The 22,654-nt window shown below is 48.8% G+C and overlaps 1 protein-coding gene across 3 annotated transcripts; it reads right to left on the bottom strand.

The window, feature by feature from the left end:
• Window positions 1–735: 735 nt before the first annotated feature.
• Window positions 736–22,362, bottom strand: NAA60 (N-alpha-acetyltransferase 60, NatF catalytic subunit). 3 transcript variants are annotated; one of them, XM_064153425.1, is made up of 7 exons: window positions 21,860–22,362; window positions 9,228–9,343; window positions 6,919–7,048; window positions 5,116–5,212; window positions 2,820–3,054; window positions 1,898–2,082; window positions 736–1,431 (listed from the first exon to the last, which is right to left on the bottom strand). In XM_064153425.1, exons 2-6 carry the CDS (start codon window positions 9,335–9,337, stop codon window positions 1,926–1,928), a joined length of 729 nt encoding a protein of 242 aa, XP_064009495.1. In that variant the 5' UTR covers window positions 9,338–9,343; window positions 21,860–22,362; the 3' UTR covers window positions 736–1,431; window positions 1,898–1,925. The 3 variants fall into 3 exon arrangements, with proteins under 3 accessions (XP_064009495.1, XP_064009493.1, XP_064009494.1); XM_064153423.1 differs by lacking the exons at window positions 736–1,431; window positions 1,898–2,082; window positions 21,860–22,362 and adding an exon at window positions 21,508–21,615 and having other exon boundaries at window positions 2,735–3,054; XM_064153424.1 differs by lacking the exons at window positions 736–1,431; window positions 1,898–2,082; window positions 21,860–22,362 and adding an exon at window positions 17,204–17,222 and having other exon boundaries at window positions 2,735–3,054.
• Window positions 22,363–22,654: the final 292 nt, after the last annotated feature.

Genomic DNA, 22,654 nt, shown 5'->3' on the forward strand with positions numbered 1-22,654 from the left:
TGCCCTGAGCCTTACCCAGCCTGCTGCATGGAGGGGAGAGAAGCCATAGAGGCTAGTTGGAAGAGACCCTGGAGCACGCTGCTCCAACAGCCTCAGTGCAAGGCTAACACTGAGGACAGCCCCAGATGCTTCTGGCTTTGCAGGTCTCCAAGGAGAGACTCCATCAGCTTCAGACCATCCTCATGGAGACACCTTTGTACCTCGTGGCAAATAGTTATGGAGCTAGACAGAGCCCTTTGAACTCTGGAAGAGGGACCAGCAGCTCGCCACAGAACAGCCTTCTGCTGGTTCACAGCATGTCCTGTGCCAGTTCCTGGGGCTGGAGCAATCTGCTGCAGCAGGTGGGGCTGTGGAGGTGCTGTGCTCACCAGAGCTTTTCGTGCCAGGGCATGCAATGCCAGCCCTGCACAGCAGTAGGCAGAGAAGGGAGGCTAGTCCCAGGGACTGTCCTGAGGTGCCAGCATGGTACCACAGCACACTCACCTCTTGCACCCTTTATTTAGCTCCCACTTCAGGGCTGAGAGCCACTGACCCACTATGCACTCACCTGGGCTGCACAGTCCTGACAGGCTTTTCCTTCCTTTGCAAAGGAAAAGCTGCAATGATTTGTGCATCCCTAAAACTCCTGCAGGAGGCTAGCCCACTGGAGAAGGATCTGGCTGCAGCAGCAGCTCTACACCCCTCAGCTTCCCTCCTCTGCTGTATTCCAACTTGGAAGAAAAGCAGAAAGCTCTATACAGTATAATATAGATATATATTTCACTATGAAATAGCAATTTCATTCCCTGCCTTCTACTTGATACATCCTGAATTAGATGCTTCTTTTTAGGTGACTCCAGAGGGCTGGTGGGCTGGGTGGGTTCTCATGCGAGGCAGTTGTCCTCTCTGGAAGGCAACTGCAAGGAGCACCAGCAGCTGACCTGGCAGGACCCAGATGTGATCCTTGCTCCCCACCTCCCTGGCACCAAGGGCAAGGCTGAATATTCTGCCAGTGGCCTGTCAGGACGCTCAGGGCTTGTGTTCATGCTCGGTCAGTGCACATTCATTAACCTCATCAGCACTGCTTCCGGCAGCTGTGGGGTGGGAGCAGCAACTGAACCTCTCTCTGTCACATATGCAAGTAGGAGCAAACTGGAGGCGAGGGACGTGGCAAGGACAGTGCGACATGCACACAGAGGGGTGAGGCAAAGGGCCTTCAGCCAGGGCACAGCCTGGCACCTTGCACACCAGCCAGGCCTTCTCAGGCAGCTTGTAGGCTCCAGGACACATGGGTAAGTCAGGGCTGCTGCCCTGCAGGTGTGGAGCCTGCCAAATCTTGGTCAACCTGTGGCACGAGGAGTCTCTTCCTGGGGCTGGGTCACTGACCAAGAGCTGTCATCAGTGGGATCCGTGCAGAGCCGGATGGTTCAGGAGATGGGAGGAAGAACAATCCTAGGGAAAGAAGAAGGCAGCTGTCTTGGGGTAGCCAGGTGTCACAGGTCACCTCAAGCCACTGTCCTGCAGACCTTGTTGTCAGATGGATGCAATGCAGCTGCTGACAAATGTGCTACCAGTTAGTGTGCCGGGACACTGAGCTGGGGGAAGTGGGAGGAGCCAGTAGTTCTGGCCCTTGCAAGCTCTTTTAACAGAGCTGGGGAGAGGAGAGACAGCAAAGGCACATTTCAACTGCTGTCAGGCTCAAGTAAACAAGAACAGAGTTCAGATACCCTTCAAATGGAACCAGTAGGAGCCTGGTCACCACCGAGACCAGAGCAGAGCAATGCCCCAGACACCTTACACAGCAGCAGAGCTGCAGCTTCAGCAGCCTGTGCTGCAGAACACTCTCAGCTGCTGCCCCAGGACAGTGGCTGTAGGGCATGGTCAAGGAGGTAGCAAAGGGAGCTCCTCAGGTACCCACCTTTGCTCTTTGTACATCCTGGGCCCAGTCACATGGTCCGGCTGTACTCGATGCCACTCTTGGCAGAGATGCCAGACCAGGGCAGGAGGCTGCAGAGGAGGCTCTGGGCTTGCCGGTAGATCCGCTGGGGGATGGAGCAGGGACTCAGGCTGGCCAGCGTTGACCCAATGTGCTGCAGGTAGTCAGTGGCCATCAGTTAAGGGCAGCACCATTCACACTGCAGCTTCAGAACTAACCAAAGATACCCTGTGTACTGGCACTGCCCAAAGAGATCTCAGGACACACTGTCTGCCCAGATCTGCTCTGATCCGCTCCCTCTATCCACTGCCTGCTCCCCTCTACTAGAGGCAGGCCTGCTTTGCACTGCAGAGGATGGCAGTTTGGGAACACTGCTCCAGCTTAGGTGGAAAATGCTTCCTCTAAGCAGCTGCTAGCTCCCTTGGCATGCACAGCAGTTCCTGTGGGGACAGCAATCTACCCATCTGCCTGGAGGTGTCTGGGCTGACTGGCTATGCTGGGATAGGTCAAGCGTCTTCTCCATGATCCAGCCACCTGAGACAAACTCCCACAGTTAGCCTGTCACTCCTGTCACAGCCTGCACTCCACAAGTCACAGCACATCTCACACTTTGGCTGAACACCAGCGCTCACTAACACTGGCATCAACCCTGCTCCAACTTAGAATTCAATGTACCACCCCACACTGCCTCTCTCAGCTCCTCCTGGGACACTGGGCACGAATGGGGCCACATCCCTCTAGCACTGCCTTCCTTACAGCCTCAGATTAAACTTGCATCCAGGCAGGCATTAGTCCCCACACCCAACCAGGTCCTGCTTTGCTGGGTTGCTGTTGCTAAGCCAAATCATCACTTGGTATCTGCTTAGTGTGCTCCATGCCTAACCAGACTGCAGGTAAAGGATATAAGATTGTCCAAGGTGGGTGGCCGCCGTTGATGTACAGGACGTAGGTGAAGCCATCTTTGAGGACTCCTCTGATGGAATAATAATAGGGCAGATAGTGGTGCTGTTTAAAGTCTCTGTTTTCATAGAAGTTTATTGCTGTGTTGTTAGTGGTGAGGACGTGCAGGTAGATGGCTTTGCAGTGGTCTTGGGCAGTCGTTGATATGTGGTCTTTCAAACTCTCAAGCAAGAGCGAACCTGTGGGAGGCAAGAGCAAGAATCACACAGTGCAGCTGCCTGCTCGGGGAGTGCAGCTGCCTGCTCGGGGAGTGCAGCTGCCTGCTCGGGGGCTGCGGCTGCCTCTAGGGACAGCACAAGGGTGTGCAGGTCCCAGTTGAGATCTCTTGCCCTCAGGGTCTAAGCAGCAATTGCTGTACATGCTCGAAGACCCCAGAGCCCACTAGTTCTCACAGACCCTCTGGAGGGACTTCAAAGGCTCACACTGCATGGTTTTACACTGTGAACACAGCTTCACAACACAGATCCTAGCCAGACACAAACTCTTGATCAGTCACCACAGTGACGAGCCAGACAGGAGACTGTGACAATAGCAGTCAAGCAGCTCTCGGCTCTGGGGGAGGTCAGTGACTCATTTTCAGTGCTATCAGTTCCATCATATTTCTCTATTTCAAAGCCATTATGCACAGCCCAATGTCAAAACAGGAGTTCAGGAGCAGGTTGCTGCACTGTGCCTCCTGAGCTCCAATGAAAATCTAAGATCTGGGAGGATTTCGGTCCCTTCTAAGGAGGAGAGCTGAGATAGTCTCTCACGCAACCCGGATTTTCAGCAGGAGAAACCTGAGAAGGACAGAGAGAGTACTGCAGTTCGAAGAGACAAGACCTGAAGGTTCATCCAAACCACCACAGGATGGCAGGAAGGACCCAGCAGAACCTGCAGAGAAACTTCTTCCCTCGGGTGTGGTAACAATAGCTCAGTTAACACAAACACCCAGACGAGATTTCTGCCGCTGTTTCACAGTCCCCAGAGCACACAGAGCTCTCAGCAGGACCCACAGAAGTTTGGAGCAGAAATCACCAGCACTGACTTCATGGTGCCTTGATATTTAGTGAGAATTTCTATCAGCCAAGCATGAAAAGACACTGAGAGACATCAACAGGAGAGCAGTTTAATTCTGCTATGAGATATTCCACTCCTCCATCTCACAGAAACCCAGCTGCCCTCTGGTTTAAGAATAGCAGAGATCTAGAAACCAAAGTCTTTTATGTCTGCCAGAGAAAAATGAGAGCTTTAGTGCTCAGAAGTATGCCTGGAGTGAAAGGCTTCCTGCATGAAAGACTTCAGCTTCAAACAAAAGCAGAAGAACTCTCAAAACTCTCAGGAGAAAAGGTCTCAAATGAAAAAAAGAAGCAGCAAAAGTGACAGCAGCTTTTTAGGTTATTTTGCTGCAGGTACAAGCCCAAAGACTCTAAGAGAGCACAGCAACATGCTGTAGAGATGTAACAGATACAGGAAACACTGACTCTGAAAGATGGAGCTGGGAAAAAAGTAGGATTTGGAAACTGAAAGAAGGCTCAAAACCACCACAGTTTGAGAGAAGTCCTCTTTACCACCTTCTCTGAACATCAACCTGTGCTGGTATCTTCTCTCTACACGAAATATCTCCCCAGCAGAATTTCAATGCAAGTTTTAAGCTCTCCCTGAGGACCCTTCTGGTCATGTCTTTAGGGATCCTACCAGCTTGTACCACTCTAAACGTGCCTTGGGGAGAAGGGAGGACTAGAAAAAGATGAGTTATGCCTGTATCTGTGCCACACTGTGTCATGCTGCCAAACCTGTTGTTTCCTTTTGCAGATCAAAGATATAGATCAGGCTTGAAACTGCAGCAGGAGAGCACTTATGTGATGACAAAGCCCATCCTGCTCTAAGGGAAGATCAGCCCTCCTGACTGCAGTATTTCCTAGTGTGAAGTCCCAGCACTCTCAGTAAGCCTGACCAGCAGGAGTGAAAGGTTTTGGTGTGCTCAGGTGGCCCCTGGGGACAAGATGGACAAAACCTCATCACACTCTTCAGAAACACCTTCACCTTGTACTGTGCCTACACCAGTAAAAACATCTCAGTGCAGCTGCATGGACACCAAGAAGGGGATGCAAGGGCATCACCTTCCCACTTGCTCGTACAAGTCACCAACAAGCTTGTTTCAAAGGGCACTGTGGTGAGACAGTGAAGCTCCTTCATGCATGCCCACCACCCACATGTGGCAAACAACAGCAAAAGAGATCCCTTAAGCAGCATCTTACCTATTCCATGTTTCCTGAACTCCTTCACCACTCCAAGACTTAGGATGTAAGCAACTTGAGTGTCCACAGGAAAATTGGAAGCTAGGATGTCTCCATCCTGAGTAGAGATATAAGATATTTAGTAGGGGAGGCAAAGGGGGAAGTAGGAGTCCTGGAGTGGAACATATGAAAGCAAGGATACAGCAGGAAAACTTCATCACTGAACAGTCTCAGTTGAAGCTTCTGGAAAGGATGCAGGGAGTTAAAAAAAAATCCAAGCATAGTGCCTCAGGGGTTTCTCCTGCTTTCAAGTTGCCTTCCCAGGCACAAACACAAATCATGATGTTTCATGGAATCATAGAGTTGTTTTGGTTGGAAACGACTTCTAAGATCATCCAGTCCAACCATTACTTAACTCTACCAAGCCTGGTGTTAAATCATGCCCCTCAGCATCCCATCTCCGTGGCTTTTAAACACCCCTAAGGATAGGGATTCAACCACCTCCCTGGGGAACCTGTCCCAGTGTTTGAGAACCCTTTCAGTGAGGAAGTTTCTTCTAATGTTCAACCTAAACCTTCTCTGCTGCAACTTCAGGCCATCTTTTCTCATTCTTACTACTAGGGAGAAGAGACCAACCCCTACCTGTCTCCAACCTCATTTCAGAGAATTAGAGAGCCAAAAAGTCTCCCCTGAGCCTCCTTTGCTCCAGGCTAAACAACCCCAGTTCCCTTCAACCACTCAGCTTCCTTACTACATACATTATTTGTGGACTTAGGCAGAGAATATGTTTGCATTCTTTACCAGGAAGGATTCAAAGTGTCTATTCTGGAGTAACCCAACAGTGCCTAGACCAATCCAGCAACAGTATTCATTGCCTGCATGCTCCAGCTGAGTTTAGAGTCAGATCAAGATCTCTGCAGTGCTGCAGAGGACAAGGAGCATGTTCTGCAGGCTCTGTTGCCTGGAGCAGTGTCTGAAGGAGCCCCTGGCTTTCAGCTTGACTGGAACAAGAGCCCTTTGTTAGAGCTGCTGAAGGTGCAGTTTCTGACTTGGACTAGCTCTGGGGTGAAGGCAGACAGAGTGAAGAGAGCCAGAGCTCTTGGTTCCTACCAGCGTTCAGTTGATTGCTGTCGACCTTCTCCAAATCCTGCACTCATGGCATTGCCCCTCCTTTTCTTCATCCCCTTGCCTCTGCTGTTTTCCTTACACTGACCCAGCTCTCTCTTCCCTTACTGTCTCCAGTGACCATCTCTTCCTCACCTCTCTGCTGCACTGTGTTGCCTCTCCTGGCCTCCAAGCTCTGCTATCCCTGCAGCTTGAGCTTTCTGCAGCCCAGTTACCTCTGCTTTGTGGTCGAGACAGTGACCCTGTAAATGAAGGAGTTTCTGCAGGAAGGCCCAGCACAGCTAAGGAAGTTCAAGCCTTACCTAAGAGAGGAAGAGGTTGGTTCTTCCACACCTTCACATACCTCAGCCACAGCCAGGCACACAAAACCAGCCAGGCAGCAGCTAAATGACCTGCTATGCTGTCACTTCTGGATTCTGCCTGCATGATTTGATCGCTCCCATCAGTGCATGGCTGCCTAGCTCCAGCAGCAAGAGACTCTAGTACCAGGCTGCTGAGCAGGCCCTGTGTTCAGACCTCCCACCACCCACGCTCCATCAGCTGGAAATCAGAATCTTCTTGGTGTCCTAAAATTAACTCAGGATTGCTCTTACAAGTGTCTGGATGGAGGAGGGAAAACCACCCTGAACAAGTTTCATCACAGCTAACCATGCCAGAAGGTGGCCTGTCCCCTGCTGAAGCACAGGTTAGTAGCATTACCTCTTTATGCACCTTTGTTCTGCTCTTGATCTCTGCCACTATCATGCCCACAATGGAGCCTCTGTAGGTAGCCGCGAGGGAAAAGAACTTCTTGTTGGAAGTGATATCTCGGTACCATGAGTCAGGGTACCTGGGAGAAGAAAAAGCAAGGATATTTAGTGGGACAGAGCCCACAGAAGCAGGTAGTGCCACAGTCAACGTTGTGCTGAGGTGCTGTTCAACTGGAAACGGGCAGCAATGCCTTTAAATCTCAGCCATTGGAACCACAGCCCAATGTAACATAGCCAAGACTAAGGGAGGGAAGTTGGAAGGGCTGTCTTGGCAAAGACACACAGACAAGGAGGTCAGCCACAGGTCAATTTGAAGCTCTTTCTGTGCTACTAATTTAGCTTATTCCATGAAATCTAAGTTAAGAAGTCGACCCCTTTCCTGCCTGAATGGCACCAGTGAACACCAAACAGCTGCTGCACCCCATCTGGTAGCAGGGTTTCTCTCAACTGCATCCCATCAGCAACGCAGGCCTCCTGCCTTGCTGAGACAGCCACCCTTCCCTTTTACACTCATTGCCCAGAGCTCCCACTTCCATCTTTAGCAAGTTATTTTTAAATGCAAGATCAATCTGCCCTCATCTAAGAGGATCTCATTAATCTGATATATGTATGTGAAAACAACTCTGTGCTGCATGTTTGTACCCAAAAATCACATTGCCAGCCTTCAGCCCTCCTCCCTCTTCTGTGAAAAGAAAATGAGGGTACACTGATTTGTTTCCACATGAGACTCCAGCACACCTTGTGTTCAAAAGAAATTCAAAATATTATGACTGCTTTTTACTGGTTTATTACATTTTATGCAATATTAATTACTGTCTACTAAACTCCTCTATAAACCTCTCAACAAAACTGAAAGGGGGAAAAAAAGGCCTTTAAGGATACAGCTGTAGCTTCCCTGGCTGCTTTAAGGCAGAAGGCTCTGGCTGTCCCTCAGGAAAGCTCCTTAGTCCTGTGCAGACACAAATGGGGGTCTGGGGGACTGATGTGGGACAGACAGAGGTCATTTGGCTCAGCTCTGAGGGTGCTTTCTCACCACTTTCTTTCAAGAGTACAGTGCTCTTGTCCTTTCTCCTGGAGCTGTGCTCCTTTCCCCAGCTCATACACAGTCATTCCCAAAAAGCTGATCCACCCCTTAACTACAAAGCCCATTTTCTTGCCAAAATCTGCACACAGGAACTTTGTGATGACTTCAGGACCCTGCAGGACAGGCAGCAATGGGCCATTACCAGGAACACCACCACGGTGCACAGAAAATTTGGATCTTCAAGCCATCTTAGTAACAGAACCAATGATTGCAGAGCCTTTGGTGTCAGCTCTGAACTGGAGCACAGTGCAGGTACACACTGCTTGTTTCTAGATCCCCATCACCTCACACTCCACACCATAAAATTGTTTTGGTTGCACAAAAAGACCTTTAAGATCATTGAGTCCAACCATTACCTAATGTCACCCTGGTGCTAAACCATGTCCCTCAGCATCACACCTCTGTGGCTTTTGAACACCTCCAAGGGCAATTCAACCACTTCCCTGGGGAGCCTGGTCCAGTAACTGAGAACCTCTTCAGTGAGGAAATTTTTTCTGATACTCAACCTAAACCTCCCCTGGTGCCACTTGAGGCCATTTCCACTCATCCTATCAGTTGTAACTAGGGAGAAGAGATCAACCCCCTCCTGGCTCCAATCTCTTTTCAGGGACCTGTATAGAGCAATGAGGTCTTCCCTCAGCCTTCCCTTCTCCAGGCTGAACAACCCCAGTTCCCTAAACTGCTCTTCACCAGCCCTGTTCTCCAGACCCTTCAACAGAATTGTTGCCCTTCTCTGGACCTGCTCCAGCCCTTCAATGTCCTTCTTGGGAGTGAGGGCCCCAAACTGAACCTATTGTTCAGAGTGTGACCTTACCAGTGTTGAGCACAGAAACATGGTCACTTCTCTACTCCTGCTGACCCAAGCCAGAATGTTGTTGGCCTTCTTGGCCATCTAGGCACACACTGGCTCATTTCCAGGTCTTTGCTGGGCAGTTTCCAGCCACTCTGCCCCAAGCCTGGAACATTAATGGGGATGTTGTGACCCAAGTGCAGGATCTGGCACTTGGCCTTGTTGAATCTCATCCCAATAGCCTCAGCCCACTGATCACTCCGCAGAGCCTCCTGACTCTCCAGCAAATCAATATTCCCTCCCAGCTTAGTGTTGTCTGCAAACTTGCTGAGGGTGCACTCATCCAGATCATTGATAAAGACTTGAAAGAACACCAGTTACATACTCTATTGGGAACCAGTCGCCACAGAGCTGTTTCACCCTGTCTATGTCATCGTGGCAGAGAAGACGCAGGTTTACGTCTGTCAGTGCAGTCGGGGGCACCTCCTCTGTCATTCACGCCTGCAAGAGAAGAATTTGGAACACATTAGGAATGATGAGGCACAGACCCTGACTCTCAGATTCAACCAGGCATCTGCACAAAGGCAGTAGCAGGTTCCCAGTATCAGTATCTCTTCTCAAAACTGGCAGGACGAGTTTTGAAGCAGGATGGAAATAACCCATGTACAGGATGCTTACCCTGATCTCTTTGGCCTCTTTTAACAAGGTACCAGAAGGAAAGAAGCAAGCAATAACTAAAGTGGTTGTAAAAACATTTGCAGCCCAGAGGTATGAATGAAGAACAGGCTTTAGGCAAAACAAAGTCCCTGTGAGACTGCACTCAGAGAGCAAACAAAGCAGCCAGAGACAGGTCAGCTGCAGGCCTCCTCTGTCTTTCAGAGGGTACCTGCAGTTCTCTGTCCACAGATGTGTCTCTCTCACCCCAGCCCTCCTGATCCCAGGTAAAAGAACCACAGAAAGATGCAAAATAAAAAAGGTGTTTGGCTTCCAAAAATAAAAGAAGAAAAAAATGTTTGTACTTTATTTCCCCTGTTTTAAGAGGCCAAACCCTTGGCTTGGAAATTCTGAGTGACAAGGGCCAGCTGCAGGCAGCAGTGCTTGTATGCACCCTCCTGCTGGAAGGGATGCTCAGCTCTCCACTGCTCTGGCTTTGAAGCTCAAGCAAGAGATTTAAAGACACTGTCTCTGGGGCCAGATGTGCCATTTGAGCAGTTTCAATGTAGAAATCCTATCACCTTTCTAATACACTGACTGGCAGACACATACAAGGAGGAAGATCACAGTTTGGCACATGACAGTACACAGCCATGTGTGACTGTTCCAAGGATATGAAAACATCTTCTCCCACTGCACCCCAAAGGAAAAAACAGGTTAAGCTACCAAATCCACTTTCCACCTCTAAACTCCTCTTTTCAAGTCCATAAGCCAGCTTCTTTCTGCAGTTCCTTGACAGGCTGAGAGAGCTGGAGCTGTTCAGCCTGGAGACGGCTCCAGAGAGAACTTAAAGCAGCTTTCCAGTACCTGAAGGGGCTACAAGACAGCTGGGGAGGGAGTTTTTAGGTGGACATGGAGTGATAGGACAGGAGGTAATGACTTCAAACTGGAAGAAGCCAGATTTAGATTAGACATTAGGAAGAAACTCTTCCCAGGAGGGTGGTCAGGCACTGGAACAGGTTGCTCAGAGATGCTGTGGAGGCTTCAAGCCTGGAAGTGTTCTAAGTCAGGCTGAATGGGGCCTTGAGGAACCTGGTCTAGGAGGTGTCCCAGACAGCAGCAGCAGCACTGGAACTAGGTGATCTTTTAGGGTCCTTTCTAAACCAAACCACTCTATGATGAAGTGGTAGAGAGCAACTCCCAGTTGGCACACCATGGTGATAGTCAAAGAGCAGAGTCCCCAGGTGTTGGAACTCCACATCAGGGCTGAAAGAGAAGAAATTAGCACTGCTAACAGGAACAGCAGCATAAAGCCTCTAGGCTCATCAGCCTGGATCTCCCAGGGAGGAAAGAGGAACTCTTCCACTGGTCTGTGTGACTTGGAACACATCAAACAGCCCATGGACCAACAGGAGAAGGGATACAACTAAGACTCACTATTATCTAGAAGAATTTTTGCCAGCCCTTCTCCCACACAGGCAGAAAGAATGGCAAAATGCTTTAACAGAGCAGAGGTCCAAGGATGTCATCCAACAGTTCTAGGGGTTTTGTCAAGCAAGGGATCCTTCCTGGACACAACCTCCCTCCCAGCGACTGGTCCTACACATTTTCCTGAGAAGGGCACCCAAGGGGATCCTTACATTGAACTGAATTGCTTGTTCTTCTCCAAAGAAGTTCCACAGCTATTTCAGTCTGTTCTAGGACAGAGGCTGCATGTCTACCAAGCAGCCCACAACTCCCACAGCTGGTTCAGACACTGGTTTCAAAACAACCTAAGCACCTGGAAATCCCACCACCAGTCAGTGCTCCTTGCTGCTTTTAAAACTAATTTTATGCTCTCAGAACTGGCTCAAGCCCTCTGAGGCTACACTTTGAGTGGCAGCAGTGAGCCTGCTTCCCACAAACATCCCCTGGCGACCTTTTATCATGCCTCAGCTTTACCCCATGGGGCCCTGAAGCAAGAGAACCTTCACTTGCTGCAGCTGATCTGCTCCTGGCTGAGCTAGCTGATACATAGTCTCACCCACCCACTCCTCCCACCCTTGCTGGCCCCTTTGCTGAGCTACTTCAGAGCAGTGACCCACTAGTTCATGAGATGAAGGCAAAATTGTTTCCAGATCAGAGTCAAAACCTTGAGTAGCCTAAGATCAGCTTCAGGGAGAGGAAAGGAGGGAGGAGCAGACACATGAAGCCAGAGCTGCTCTGGTCATGGCAGAGCTCCAAGTCCTGCTGCATCACTTCATTAGTGGGCAGTAGGCAGCACTCAGGTTTGCAGCAGCAGTGCTCTTTCTCACACATTTGAGTCTTTTGCAGAAGTTTCAATGCTCCTGTAAGGCAACAGCATTCCTCCAGGCATCAATACATCAGCAGGAAATGAAACGACCACTACAGAGCCATGGTTTTGCTAATGAGTAGAAAAGGCAGAGGCCCAGGAACAGACTTAACCAGCGGCTGCTGCAGGAGAGGCAGAGCCAGCACTGGATGCATTCTTGTGAGGATTAGCTCGTGTTTATTTAACACTATATTCTCAAAGAGCTAGGCAAGCATTATGCATTATCCTGCAGCTGAGGCCAGCCTTAAAAAAAGCAATCCATGATTGCTTTGTTCAGCAGGACAATTCCCCACCCCTCAAATCCAGACAGCAGTTTCCCAGCACGGGCTGTGTTTGCAGGGACTTGTTCCATTCGCTTTGCATTATGTGACCCAATCTGAGTGCTGCTACACATCTAAAGAACGTTTAGGACACCCCTCTGCCACTGTGTCCTGCCACAAAGTTTCAGGAGAGCAGCCCTGTGTATCTTCCTCCCTGGCTAGGTGCAGCTGCTGCTGCAGCATCTGCAGAAGGTGGCTGCTATGACCAAGAGAAAAGAAATCCCAGACAAAAGTCAGTTCTTTTCATTTCCAGGTGAGAGCCTCTGGCTCTTCAGATATCTGGGTGAACAGCCAAGATTTGGGTCCTCTGCACAGCCTGTGAAATGCTGCAATCAGCAGAGCCAGAGTCCTGAACAGAAGTCCCAGGTAGCACAATGACAAGAACATCACTTTTACAGTCAGCTTGGGTTTGAAGGGCACAATAAATGTCTTGAGGCATAAAGAAATAATCAGTTTGGGGGCTCTCACTCTAAGAAGGACACTGAGGTGCTGAAGCAGGTTCAGAGAAATACAGTGAAACTGTGAAGGGTCTAGTGCACAAGTTTTGAGAGGAGCAGCTGAGGGAATGGAGTTGTTTAGCCTGCAGAAAAGGAGGCTGAGAGGAAACCTTTTGGCCCTCTACAATTCCCTGAAAGAAGGCTGGAGCCAGGTGGAGGCTGGTTTCTTCTCCCAGGGAAAAAGTGATAGGACAAGAGGTAATGGCCTCAAGTTGTATGAAAGAAGGCTTAGGCTGGATATTAGGAAAAATCTCTTTACTGAAAGAGTGATTAAGCCCAGGGAAGTGGTGGAATCATCACCCTGGAGGTATTTAAAAGACATCCAGATGTGGTACTGAAGGACATAGTTTAGCAGTGGACTTGGCAGTGCTGGGTTAATGTCTGGACTCCATCTTAAAGGTCTTTTCCAGCCTAAACAATTCTATGAATTCACAATTGTGTCTAGAAGGCAGAGGAGGCCAAGCAATGGTTGTGCCTCCATGAATGATCAGCCTTCACTCAGCTCAGTGAGCCCAGTACAGCTACTGACACACTCCTACCACCAGCACTCCCAGGCCCTACTGTGCAAAAGCAGCTCTTGCTCCGAGTTTAGGGTACCTACCAGACGCAGGGACAGTTCCTCTACTTGATCTAGATGTCTCAGAGCCAAAACTACCTCAACTTGGGATTTTCTCAAGAGCAGGAAGTTCTCTTTCTTTCTTAGAGCTCTTGTATTTGAGAAAGAGAAAATTAGTAATAAAAAAGAGAGATACAATCTGCATAATGACCTATTTCTAGAGAAACTGTGTCCACCACACAGAATCAGCACTCTTAGCCCAACAGGATGTTCAACTGCAAGATATAAAGCCTGATGCTTGCTAGAATTTGGCAGGCAGCTGCTTCAATGTGTTTGAAAATCTCTTGAGTGCTTCCATACATAGAAAAGCTTGGCCAAGTAGTTCAGCAAGTTAAGATTTCCCTTGTTTAGCACTCTTAAACACATTCTGACAATGTTTCTGCCTTGTGCATCCTGTGAAAGTGAGCTGGTTTTCAGCAATGGACCATCACAAGATGCTGGATTTATGGATTTTTATTTGGACTTCAATTTCCATCCAGCTAATGAAAATCTCAAAGGTAAAAAAGGTATAATCTAGCAACCAATATCACTGAGTTTTCTGGTAGAGTTAATCTAAAACTAAAGCTAAATGAGAACTAACTAGAATTATGTACATGTATAACTCCCAGTAACAGGTGTATGGGCTTCAAATTGAGTGTTCACACACAAAAACCACTGTGAAAGAATATTCTTCACCTGCAGAACCAAAGCTAGATGGAAGCTCATAAAAATCTTCCACTTTCTAATTGCAGAGCTAATCAAAGTCAAGTTCCCCTGAACAGAAAGAAGCCTGCAGGAAAGAATGAAGGAAACCAAGCACTGGCACACTGCTGGATCCTGGATCCTACTACTCATGAAGCACTGTCCCAAAAGATTCAGTGCCAACCACCCCACTACGGCAGACACCAGCACTATTCAACTGTGCAGACCCTAATTTGCTTGGGCTGAAGATTTTCACCTTCTGGAACTGAAAGCATTTTCCTCAAGCACACTCCAGCTCGATTATTAAGGATTATCTGCTGCCATTCCACAGAAGGAAAAGATTAAGTTCTTCCAGACAGCTCCCAAGAACTCACCGCACGTGGGGCAGGCCTGGGGAGCTGCAGTGGTGCTAAGCAAGTGCACAAAGGCAGTATGTGAGCTGACCCTTCCTCTGGCTGTCAGGCCACATCCCTCTGCCTATGGCCACACCTTTGTACCCATCAGCCCAGCAAAGGACCAATGCAGAGGAGCTGGCTGCATTTCACTCGACGTGAGCAGCCCATCTGCCCAGCACAAACACAGACTGCCAGATATTCCCTGAAGATTTGCACACACACAGAGTGGGCCAGGGCTGATTTCAATGTTCCTGGTACCCTCACCAAAGGTAATGCTCCACTGTCAGCACCAAACCCTTGTTTGTGACTTCTGTCCAGACAGTTCTCAAACCCCAGCAAAACAAGGCTTCTAGGGAAAAAAAAAGCACAACAATTACTGACTTCTTTCCCACTTGTAAATAAATAAGATTAAACAAAGCCTAGAGAGAATTTTCAGAGCTACTCAAAATGCAGGACAGGCACACATTGGCTGTGACTGAGCACCACCATCCCCAAAACTGACACAAACTCTGTTATTGCCTAGGGGACGTGTTACTTCAGGAGTGCCAGCAGGAGTTTTCACATCACTGACTCTCTCTACCTTGTGCTGTCTGGCACTGGGGATTTGATTTATATTAAACCATTCAATCTGAACCAGCCAAAGGTCTAATTCCAACAGAGCAGTAAAGATTTCCCTTCTGCACTTCATTTTGAGCTTACTATGTTTTTAGGTTACTGGTCTCACAGGGAATGTTCCATACAGACACCCTTTAGCAAGTTCTTTTCATTTCACACAACAAAATTTTCACTGGATTTGTAAACATCATGAATTTATTACTAAGAATCTCAGAGAGGTGCTTCTAGGACTTAGGGCACCACTATCAAAGCAAAAGGAGCCAGTTTTTTAAGTATTTACATGCTTGCTTTGATACCTCCTAGGTAGTACTTAAGGTCTGATAAAAAAAAAGAGGTTGGAAAGCTCTTTCAGGGTTCACCACAGCTTAGGTCAGGTTGCTCAGGTCCACAGTCCCACATAACATCAGCGAGGAGCAAATCTCTGCACTGCCCCTGGACTCAGACTAATTCTTTTGCGTGCAAAAGTGCAACTGTAAAGCTGGAGTGCTAGATGTGCTGCCTACACCGGCACAATCTCTGCTCTGTGTGCGATACAAGCTTACCGCTAGGTGCTATTTGTTATACTCCAGTTAACCCATGTAATGCTCCTGCTCCTTCTAGGAATCCCATGGAGGTTCCTTTCGGACAACAAAGCAACACACAAAGCCCAGAAGATGATTCTCCTCATTCATTGTGTGTCATTCAAACCAGCAGAGCCTGGAGTTCAGAGTGCAGAGCAGAATGGAGATTGTTTCACCTCCCTTTCTGTACCATTAATCACGTCCCACGGGAGTGTAGCCCAGCACTGCCATCACTTCATTCCCTGCATTAGCAGATGTTTGGAGTGAATGAGACTCTTAAGGAGCAGTCTAGGATAAAATGCCTGATTCTGTGTCTTGGTCTGAAACTAATGTACTAATATGGCTGGAAACAGGGTCTGACACTAGACTACGCCATTTCACAACAGTCCACCACACCTTTTGAGGCAGGCACTGTGGGTTTTTTGGTCATGTTTACCAGCACCTCAGAGCCCCTCGCAGTCTCCTGGTCACTCAGGGACATGCACTAGCACAAGGCTGAGCTCCTCATTATTTAAACTCCTTCAGCAGCAGGTTACTTCTGTGCAAAAAAAAGTGCCTTCTCCAACCACCTTCCTCCTTAATGATCTCCCAGGCTGCCACACCTTGAAGATGTGACAGTAGCCCAGCCCTGCTCTGTACATCCCCTCTGCTTCCAAAACAGCTCTCAAGCTTTAATAAACTTCCCTCCAGGACACTGCTCTGGAGAAAGGACTTTTACAGTGCCTGAACTTTCTTTTCCAGTAAATCAATCCAGGATAGTGTGCCAAACCAGTACACCTCTGCAGTGGAGAAGTGCAAAAACCATTGAGTTTGGGAAAGAAAGTGGTGCAAAGAAAGCTGAATTTATGTCAATAGCAGGGAGGCTCACGAGTAACCTTAAGTTTAGCTAAAACAGCTGCAGCAGTGATCTGTCAGGTGCTCCCAGACAATTAGCAAAGAACAATGTCTTTCTGAGCAAGCCAGGCCCACATGGAGAAAGCTGAGCTCAAAGTATAAAAATAAAGCATAAATCTTTGAAGAAAGGAAAGGGTCTGAGCTGGCTTCAGCCTGCATGTTCCTTTCTGGTGACTGCACATGCTGAGCACCATTCTGCTGAGCATGTAGAGACCAGTAACAGACATCACATCTACGTCTGGATTCCACTGTGCACTGCAATTGCTTTGTTATGCTTGTGCTGTGGTTTCAGCGGGTTGTGTACCATCCTGCTAAATCCGAACCCCATGGAACACCAAATACACCAAACAAGTCCATCTGATAGTAAATCTTTCTTGTGAGGACTACCTCAGAGCTTGGCCAGGGCACACTGGACTCAGGCAGCCAAGAAGGCAACACTGTGGCACACAACCTGGGAAAACCGATCCTGGCACTGAGCCCACCTCCAAAAGGCTCGTCCCATGCTGCTCAGCCAATTTGTCCTCAGCTCTGAAATCCTGACATCATTCTAAGAAACGCACTCGAGCCTCATCCCCAGCTCTGCAATTCACTTTCCATTACACCCAGACCGACTCATGAACATCACAGGACTAAAAGCCTGGAAGGCAAAAACCACAGAATCACAGCCATTAACACTTTGGCCACCTGCCACAAAGGATCAGGATTTGAAACCGACCCCAAAAGGATATTAAAAAGGCAAAATGTAGTTCTACCTGCACGGCAAGCAGTGCTTATTTACTTGAAATGAGAACACTTACTGTTAGTGAAATCCTTTGATACTGGTATCCCTGAGCCTCTGCACACTTCGGCTTTGTCTTGTCAGCCTTCCAGCAGCCGGAATGTCAATGTTTTGCATAAGAGATGCCGCCTGAGCTGTTCTTTTACCCTACAGCTCCTGATACATCACTGGAGCCGTGGCTTTTGCAAGAGTCGGTAGTCGGTACCAGAATGAAGCGTCTCTCAAGCAGGCTGCAGGAAGCTTCCTGCTGCCCCAGATACAGCGATTCCTCCGGGAATGGCCAACAGGAATCTCTAAGAGGGTTTCGCTGTTAAATCTTTTCTTGTTAAGACGCAGAAGAGAAAATCTGCTTTGAGACAGGAGCACTGCAGGGAGTTAAAACCCAAGGGTCACAATAGAGGCACATTTAACAACCAGGAGCCGGTCAGAGGAGAGCTCCAGTACCTTATACAGCAAGATTCCAATAGGCAGCTGCTCCTCCAGAAAACAACAAAAGCACCCCAAACGACTCATCATACATGCAGGCTCACTGCCATTTCTGAGTCAGAACAAACAGCTACGCAGAAAATGTATGTAGTGACTTAAAAAAAAACCTGCCAGGAATTCAGCTTTGTGTAGCACAAACAGCGGGAGGGGGGAATCCACCCTGCCTCCATTTCCCAGACACTGTCCTCATTACCGAGCTTGATAAAGCCTCCACCTACACCACTACGGGAGACAAGCAACTTTTTAGAGGCTGTTGCAAATGAGGTGCTTTAAAAACACAAAGCTTGAAAAAAAACCAACCCAAACTTTCTTTCCTTCCTTGGCAGGGAAGTGCCCCAAACTTGCACCTCTCCAAGGCGCTGAATTCAAACTGTGAGCCAACATAGCTCCTTCTCATTTTCTTTCTGAATGGTGTTTTCCAGCAGGCTCCATTCAACACCTGCCCCCCTCCACTGCTACTGTTTCAAGCTACTAACGCCTCACATGGATTCTGGTATAGATGTCTGCTCTTGCACCCACAACAGTACGCTGAAAAGGAGAAACTGCCAAACTGAGCAGCTCCCATTCCCACCTCGGTGCGTGGAGGGAAGTGTTGGTAGGAGGACCAGGCAAGAGACAAGAAACTCTAGGGCTTTTGGCAACACCCTGCACTGAAGCCATCAGACAGGCTGCGACTGGTTAAAGACACAGGAAGGCAGGACAATGCCTCTCTAAAACAGATTTTAGACAGTGCTCAACTCTCAAGTTTGTAGAAGAGATGCTCAGCTAAGACCTTTCCTTGAGGTTACACTGACCAGCTTAGCCTAACTGTTCCTTTAAAAGCATTTTCACACCGGAGGAACAAAGCACTAACAGCAGCAGAGGGATAGCACCAACTCACCCAAGGGAACTGTTCATCATCAAAGACTGCCTCCAGGCCAGAAGCCTGTGATGAGCAGGGGGGCAGAGCTGTAAGAGCTCTGATTCATCTCTGCACGCCACTCATGAGGAAGTCACCGGGGTTGTACCTGTAACTCCTTACGTATCTGTCATCTAGAGTCAGCCTTTGCAACCACAGTTTCACCTGTTCCTGCTCATTCCATGAATTATGGAAGGAGTGGCTGGGGTTGGGGATAGGGAGGTGGAAAATAAACAGGAAGAGAGGGGGTGGCTTCCTGGGCAGGAAGACCATTTCACACCAGCTGACAGGCTAAGATACTAACACTAACTTATCAGACTATACTGACCCAACACTCATATTCACAATACATCCCTCTCCCCACTAAAAAAAACCAAACTATCCAAGAAGAAAACATAAAATGGTAGGAGTTTGAAGGGTCCTCTGGAGATCATCCAATCCAACCCCCCCCAGCCAGAGCAGGCCATACAGGAACACATCCAGTCAAGTTCTGAAAGCTAAGAGAGAAACAGACTCCTCATCCTCTCTGGGCAGCCTGTTCCAGAGCTTTGTACCGGCACAGCAAAGAAGTTTTTCCTCATGTTGAGCTGAACCCTCTGTGTTTCCACTCGTGTCAGTTGCCCCCTGCCCTATCACAGGGCACCACTGAAAAGACCTTGTTCCCTTCTTCTTGTTCCCTACCCTTCAGACATTTGTAAATATTAATAAATACCCCCACGTGCAAATAAAGACCACCCTTACTGGGAAAGAAGTAACAGAAAGCAAAGAAGTACCAGACTATGTTTAGCTAAAGAAATACAGAGTGTTAAAGGCTCTTTGAGCTCCTGACTACAAACGACTATTTTTCTGCATTCTGCTGGCAGTTCCCACAAGGTTTTGTTACATGTGAGGCCACTGTGGTTTAGGAAAAGAAAGGAAAATGAAGAATGCAACAGGCTCTGAGGGGTAGTCACAGGACAGCCCCTCAGTGATCACTCAGACGTTGTTTTGCTTTAAACACATCAAGCAAGCAGCTGAGAGGAACAGCAGCAGCAGCAACTTCACAGGCCTGTCAGAACAAGGCATACTTGGTACTGCATGGGTCTTTATTTGCTACCAGGTATACAAAGATTAATTCAAGGCCCACTTTACTAGGCAGAACAGAACTGCTTCTTATAACCTGCAAGTTAAACCCATCTACTCAAAACCCTGGCATCAGGCAGTACCCAGTACCACTGCTGATGGGAGGCTGCTCCAGTGTTATCTTGTAAGCAAAGAGTCCACACTAATTATAAGAGCTTGGGAGAGAGCTATGGGCTGTGAGAGCTTAATTCACACAAGGAGTTGGTTTAGTTGGAAAACATCAGGCACTAGGACTCCCAAAAGCTACTAGAACTATTCTCCCAGTAAAGGCTGTTGTGGGAAACTAGGATGAACTAAGGACAGCCTATGGCAGCTAAGAGGAAGCAAGTCTAGGATGAATCCATAGTAAGAAGAGATTCCAGCTATAAACCATTCATCAGATTCACAAAAACTAGATAGAAAACAAGAGAAATAGATATGCAACAAAATTGGCTGCTGATCCATTAGGACAGGGCATAGATTTCCAAGACAGGAAAATCTAAAGCTGTTCACAGTTGTAGAAAGCTCAAACAATACCAAAAGACCAATAAAATGGCAGAGGAAGTCTGTAAGTTGGTAGACAAAAAGGGAATGCAGGCTGGATAAAGGCAACCACTTCTCATTTGTGTTACCCACTGCAACACAAAACAAAACCAAACCCAAGATACTCTCAGAGCAAGTTCCCTGAGAACATCAATTTGCTCAGCTGCAGTCAAAACAGGATACTGGGAATTAACAGAACAAACAGAGAGGGGGAAAAACACACATCTAAAAAGCCTTTGCTCTAAGCTAGTTCTGGATATTTAATGCCTCTGTTTATCTGTCAATAAAAGGTCAGACACTCAGCTGCATTCAGGCAGCTCTCAAGAGAGGAGAGAATAATGCAATTCACGGTCAAGGTTCAGGGGAGCTCACCATGGTCACCTAGCAGGGGCTGGCTGATACTGGGAGGTGCTACAGCATAACAAAGGCAGGACAAACTACAACAGAGGAGGCCAACAGAGGTCAAATTCCAGAGTAAACATAAATATTTAAACAGCTTGACAATAACTTGATGCCTATAATCGAGGGTGAATGTCTAAGAGCTCATGGCTGGACCCAGTAATTCCTGTGGCAAGGACACCAGCCCTAGTTATCATGAGAGGAAACAAAAGCAGCAATTTCAGCATGCAGCTTCACCAGCCTCTGAAATGAAAATGTTATTTTCACCATATAGATACACCATAAACAGACACTGCACAGCCCAAGGAACTGAGCACAGCCAACTGGAGCACTTTTGGCACAGTCAGCTCCCACCGTGCCAAGCAAGATTCACTGTGCCATGAAGCTTCTGGGACAACATTTAAGGCCCAGTTTGATCAAAAGCCATCAGAAATTCCAAGACACATGCTGGACGGAGATTCAGCTCCTGTGTTACTTCCATACTAAGTCGAGCAACCACTTTCTCTTCACTAAAACCCTACAGGCTGGTTCAGAGACTTCTGTACAGCACAGAAAAGCCAAGGTGGGGAGGCCAAAGGTGTTTGTGAGCCGTGACCCAGCCCGGCAGGGGCCGGAGAGCAGCCAGGAGAGCTCCTGTGCAAGACCAGGAGCTGCATCTCGCGGCGTATGCCACATTCCCGCCCCGCCGAGGGACATTCTGCTACAGAGGGGCGCATTAGCTAACGCTGCAGCCTCTCCTGCGCTCGGGCTGAGCCACCGAACGCAGCTCGGAGCGTACTAGGCGAAGGGACAGGGCAGCCCGAGGGGACGGGCCTAAGAACCGGGGGGCCGGAGTGGCCACGGCAATGCCGAGCCCCTGCTCAGCTCGGAAGGTCCCAGCGCGCTTCTCCGCTCACCTCGGAGTGGCGGCGGGCGCCGGGCGGGCGCGCCGCGGGGCGGACGGGGTCGGCTCAGCGCATCCCGAGCGGCGGGAGCGGGCGGCGGGAGCGGGCGGCGGGCCGGCTGCGCACGGACACCTGCGGCCGCTTCCGCTCCCCGGGCACCCCGCAGTAAGGAGCCGTCTCATAGGCTAGCCGGGGGCACGTCACCGGGGCCGCACAGGCGCACACGGCCCAGCGCCGGGCCAGGCGGGCAGCCCGGGGCAGGGCAGCGCAGGGCATCGCCGCGGCTGATGAACGGGAGCTCTAATTAACCAGGCGCCCCTGGGCAGCAAGGGCTCCGGAGAGAGGGCGCTGTCTGGTCACTCACCTCTGCTGCAGCGTCCCCTAGTCCTGCACTGCAAGGGCACTGGGACAGCTGGTGGGACTGCTGGGGCGCGCTGCTGGCAATGACTCTAGTTAGCTTTTTAAAGCATTTGGCCTTGCTGAACCTGTACAGAGCCATAGAGAGAGGAAGGGAGAGAAGAGAGGACAATAAGAAGAAAGGAAGAAGAGAAGAAAGGTGATAGAGATGACGACAGCAAGAGAGAAGAAAAATTCATCTGGAAAGGACCTACAGTGATCATCAAACTAATTGCCTGACTGCTTCAGGGCTGGCCAAAAGATAGTAATGATATTGTAGTAATATGCTTTATTTACCTTCCTTTTCCAAGAAGGGAAAGCACCATTTCCTTCTTAGCTGTTTCATTCAAATCAGACTTGCCCAGCTTCCACTTAATCTGCACTATTTTGGCAGGCAGGTAACCACAGTCACCAGCAGTGTAAGCCTTCAATAAACTCACTAAGATATAGGCAGGAACTTTTTTCTTGTTTTTTTTTTTTTTTCACCCAGCAGCAGGGGCTCAGAGCATCACTGCATGATGATGACAGAGAAGAGCTCAGCTGAAGGAGGCAGAAGAACTATTTTGCTGTAGCATCAGCAGCACCTGGCCTGCACCACAGAGCTGGGCCAGCACACCACAGCCAGCTTCTGGCCAGGTTTCCACTGAGCATTAATTAAGCACACCAGATCTTTCAAGAATCACTGACTGAGGGAAATAAAGAGGGCATTTCCCCATCCTGGAGGATGGTGAGTCAGCACAGCCATGAAGGGTTTTGTTCCCTC

Source organism: Pogoniulus pusillus, chromosome 13 (assembly GCF_015220805.1).
Source record: "Pogoniulus pusillus isolate bPogPus1 chromosome 13, bPogPus1.pri, whole genome shotgun sequence".
NCBI lineage: Eukaryota > Metazoa > Chordata > Aves > Piciformes > Lybiidae > Pogoniulus > Pogoniulus pusillus.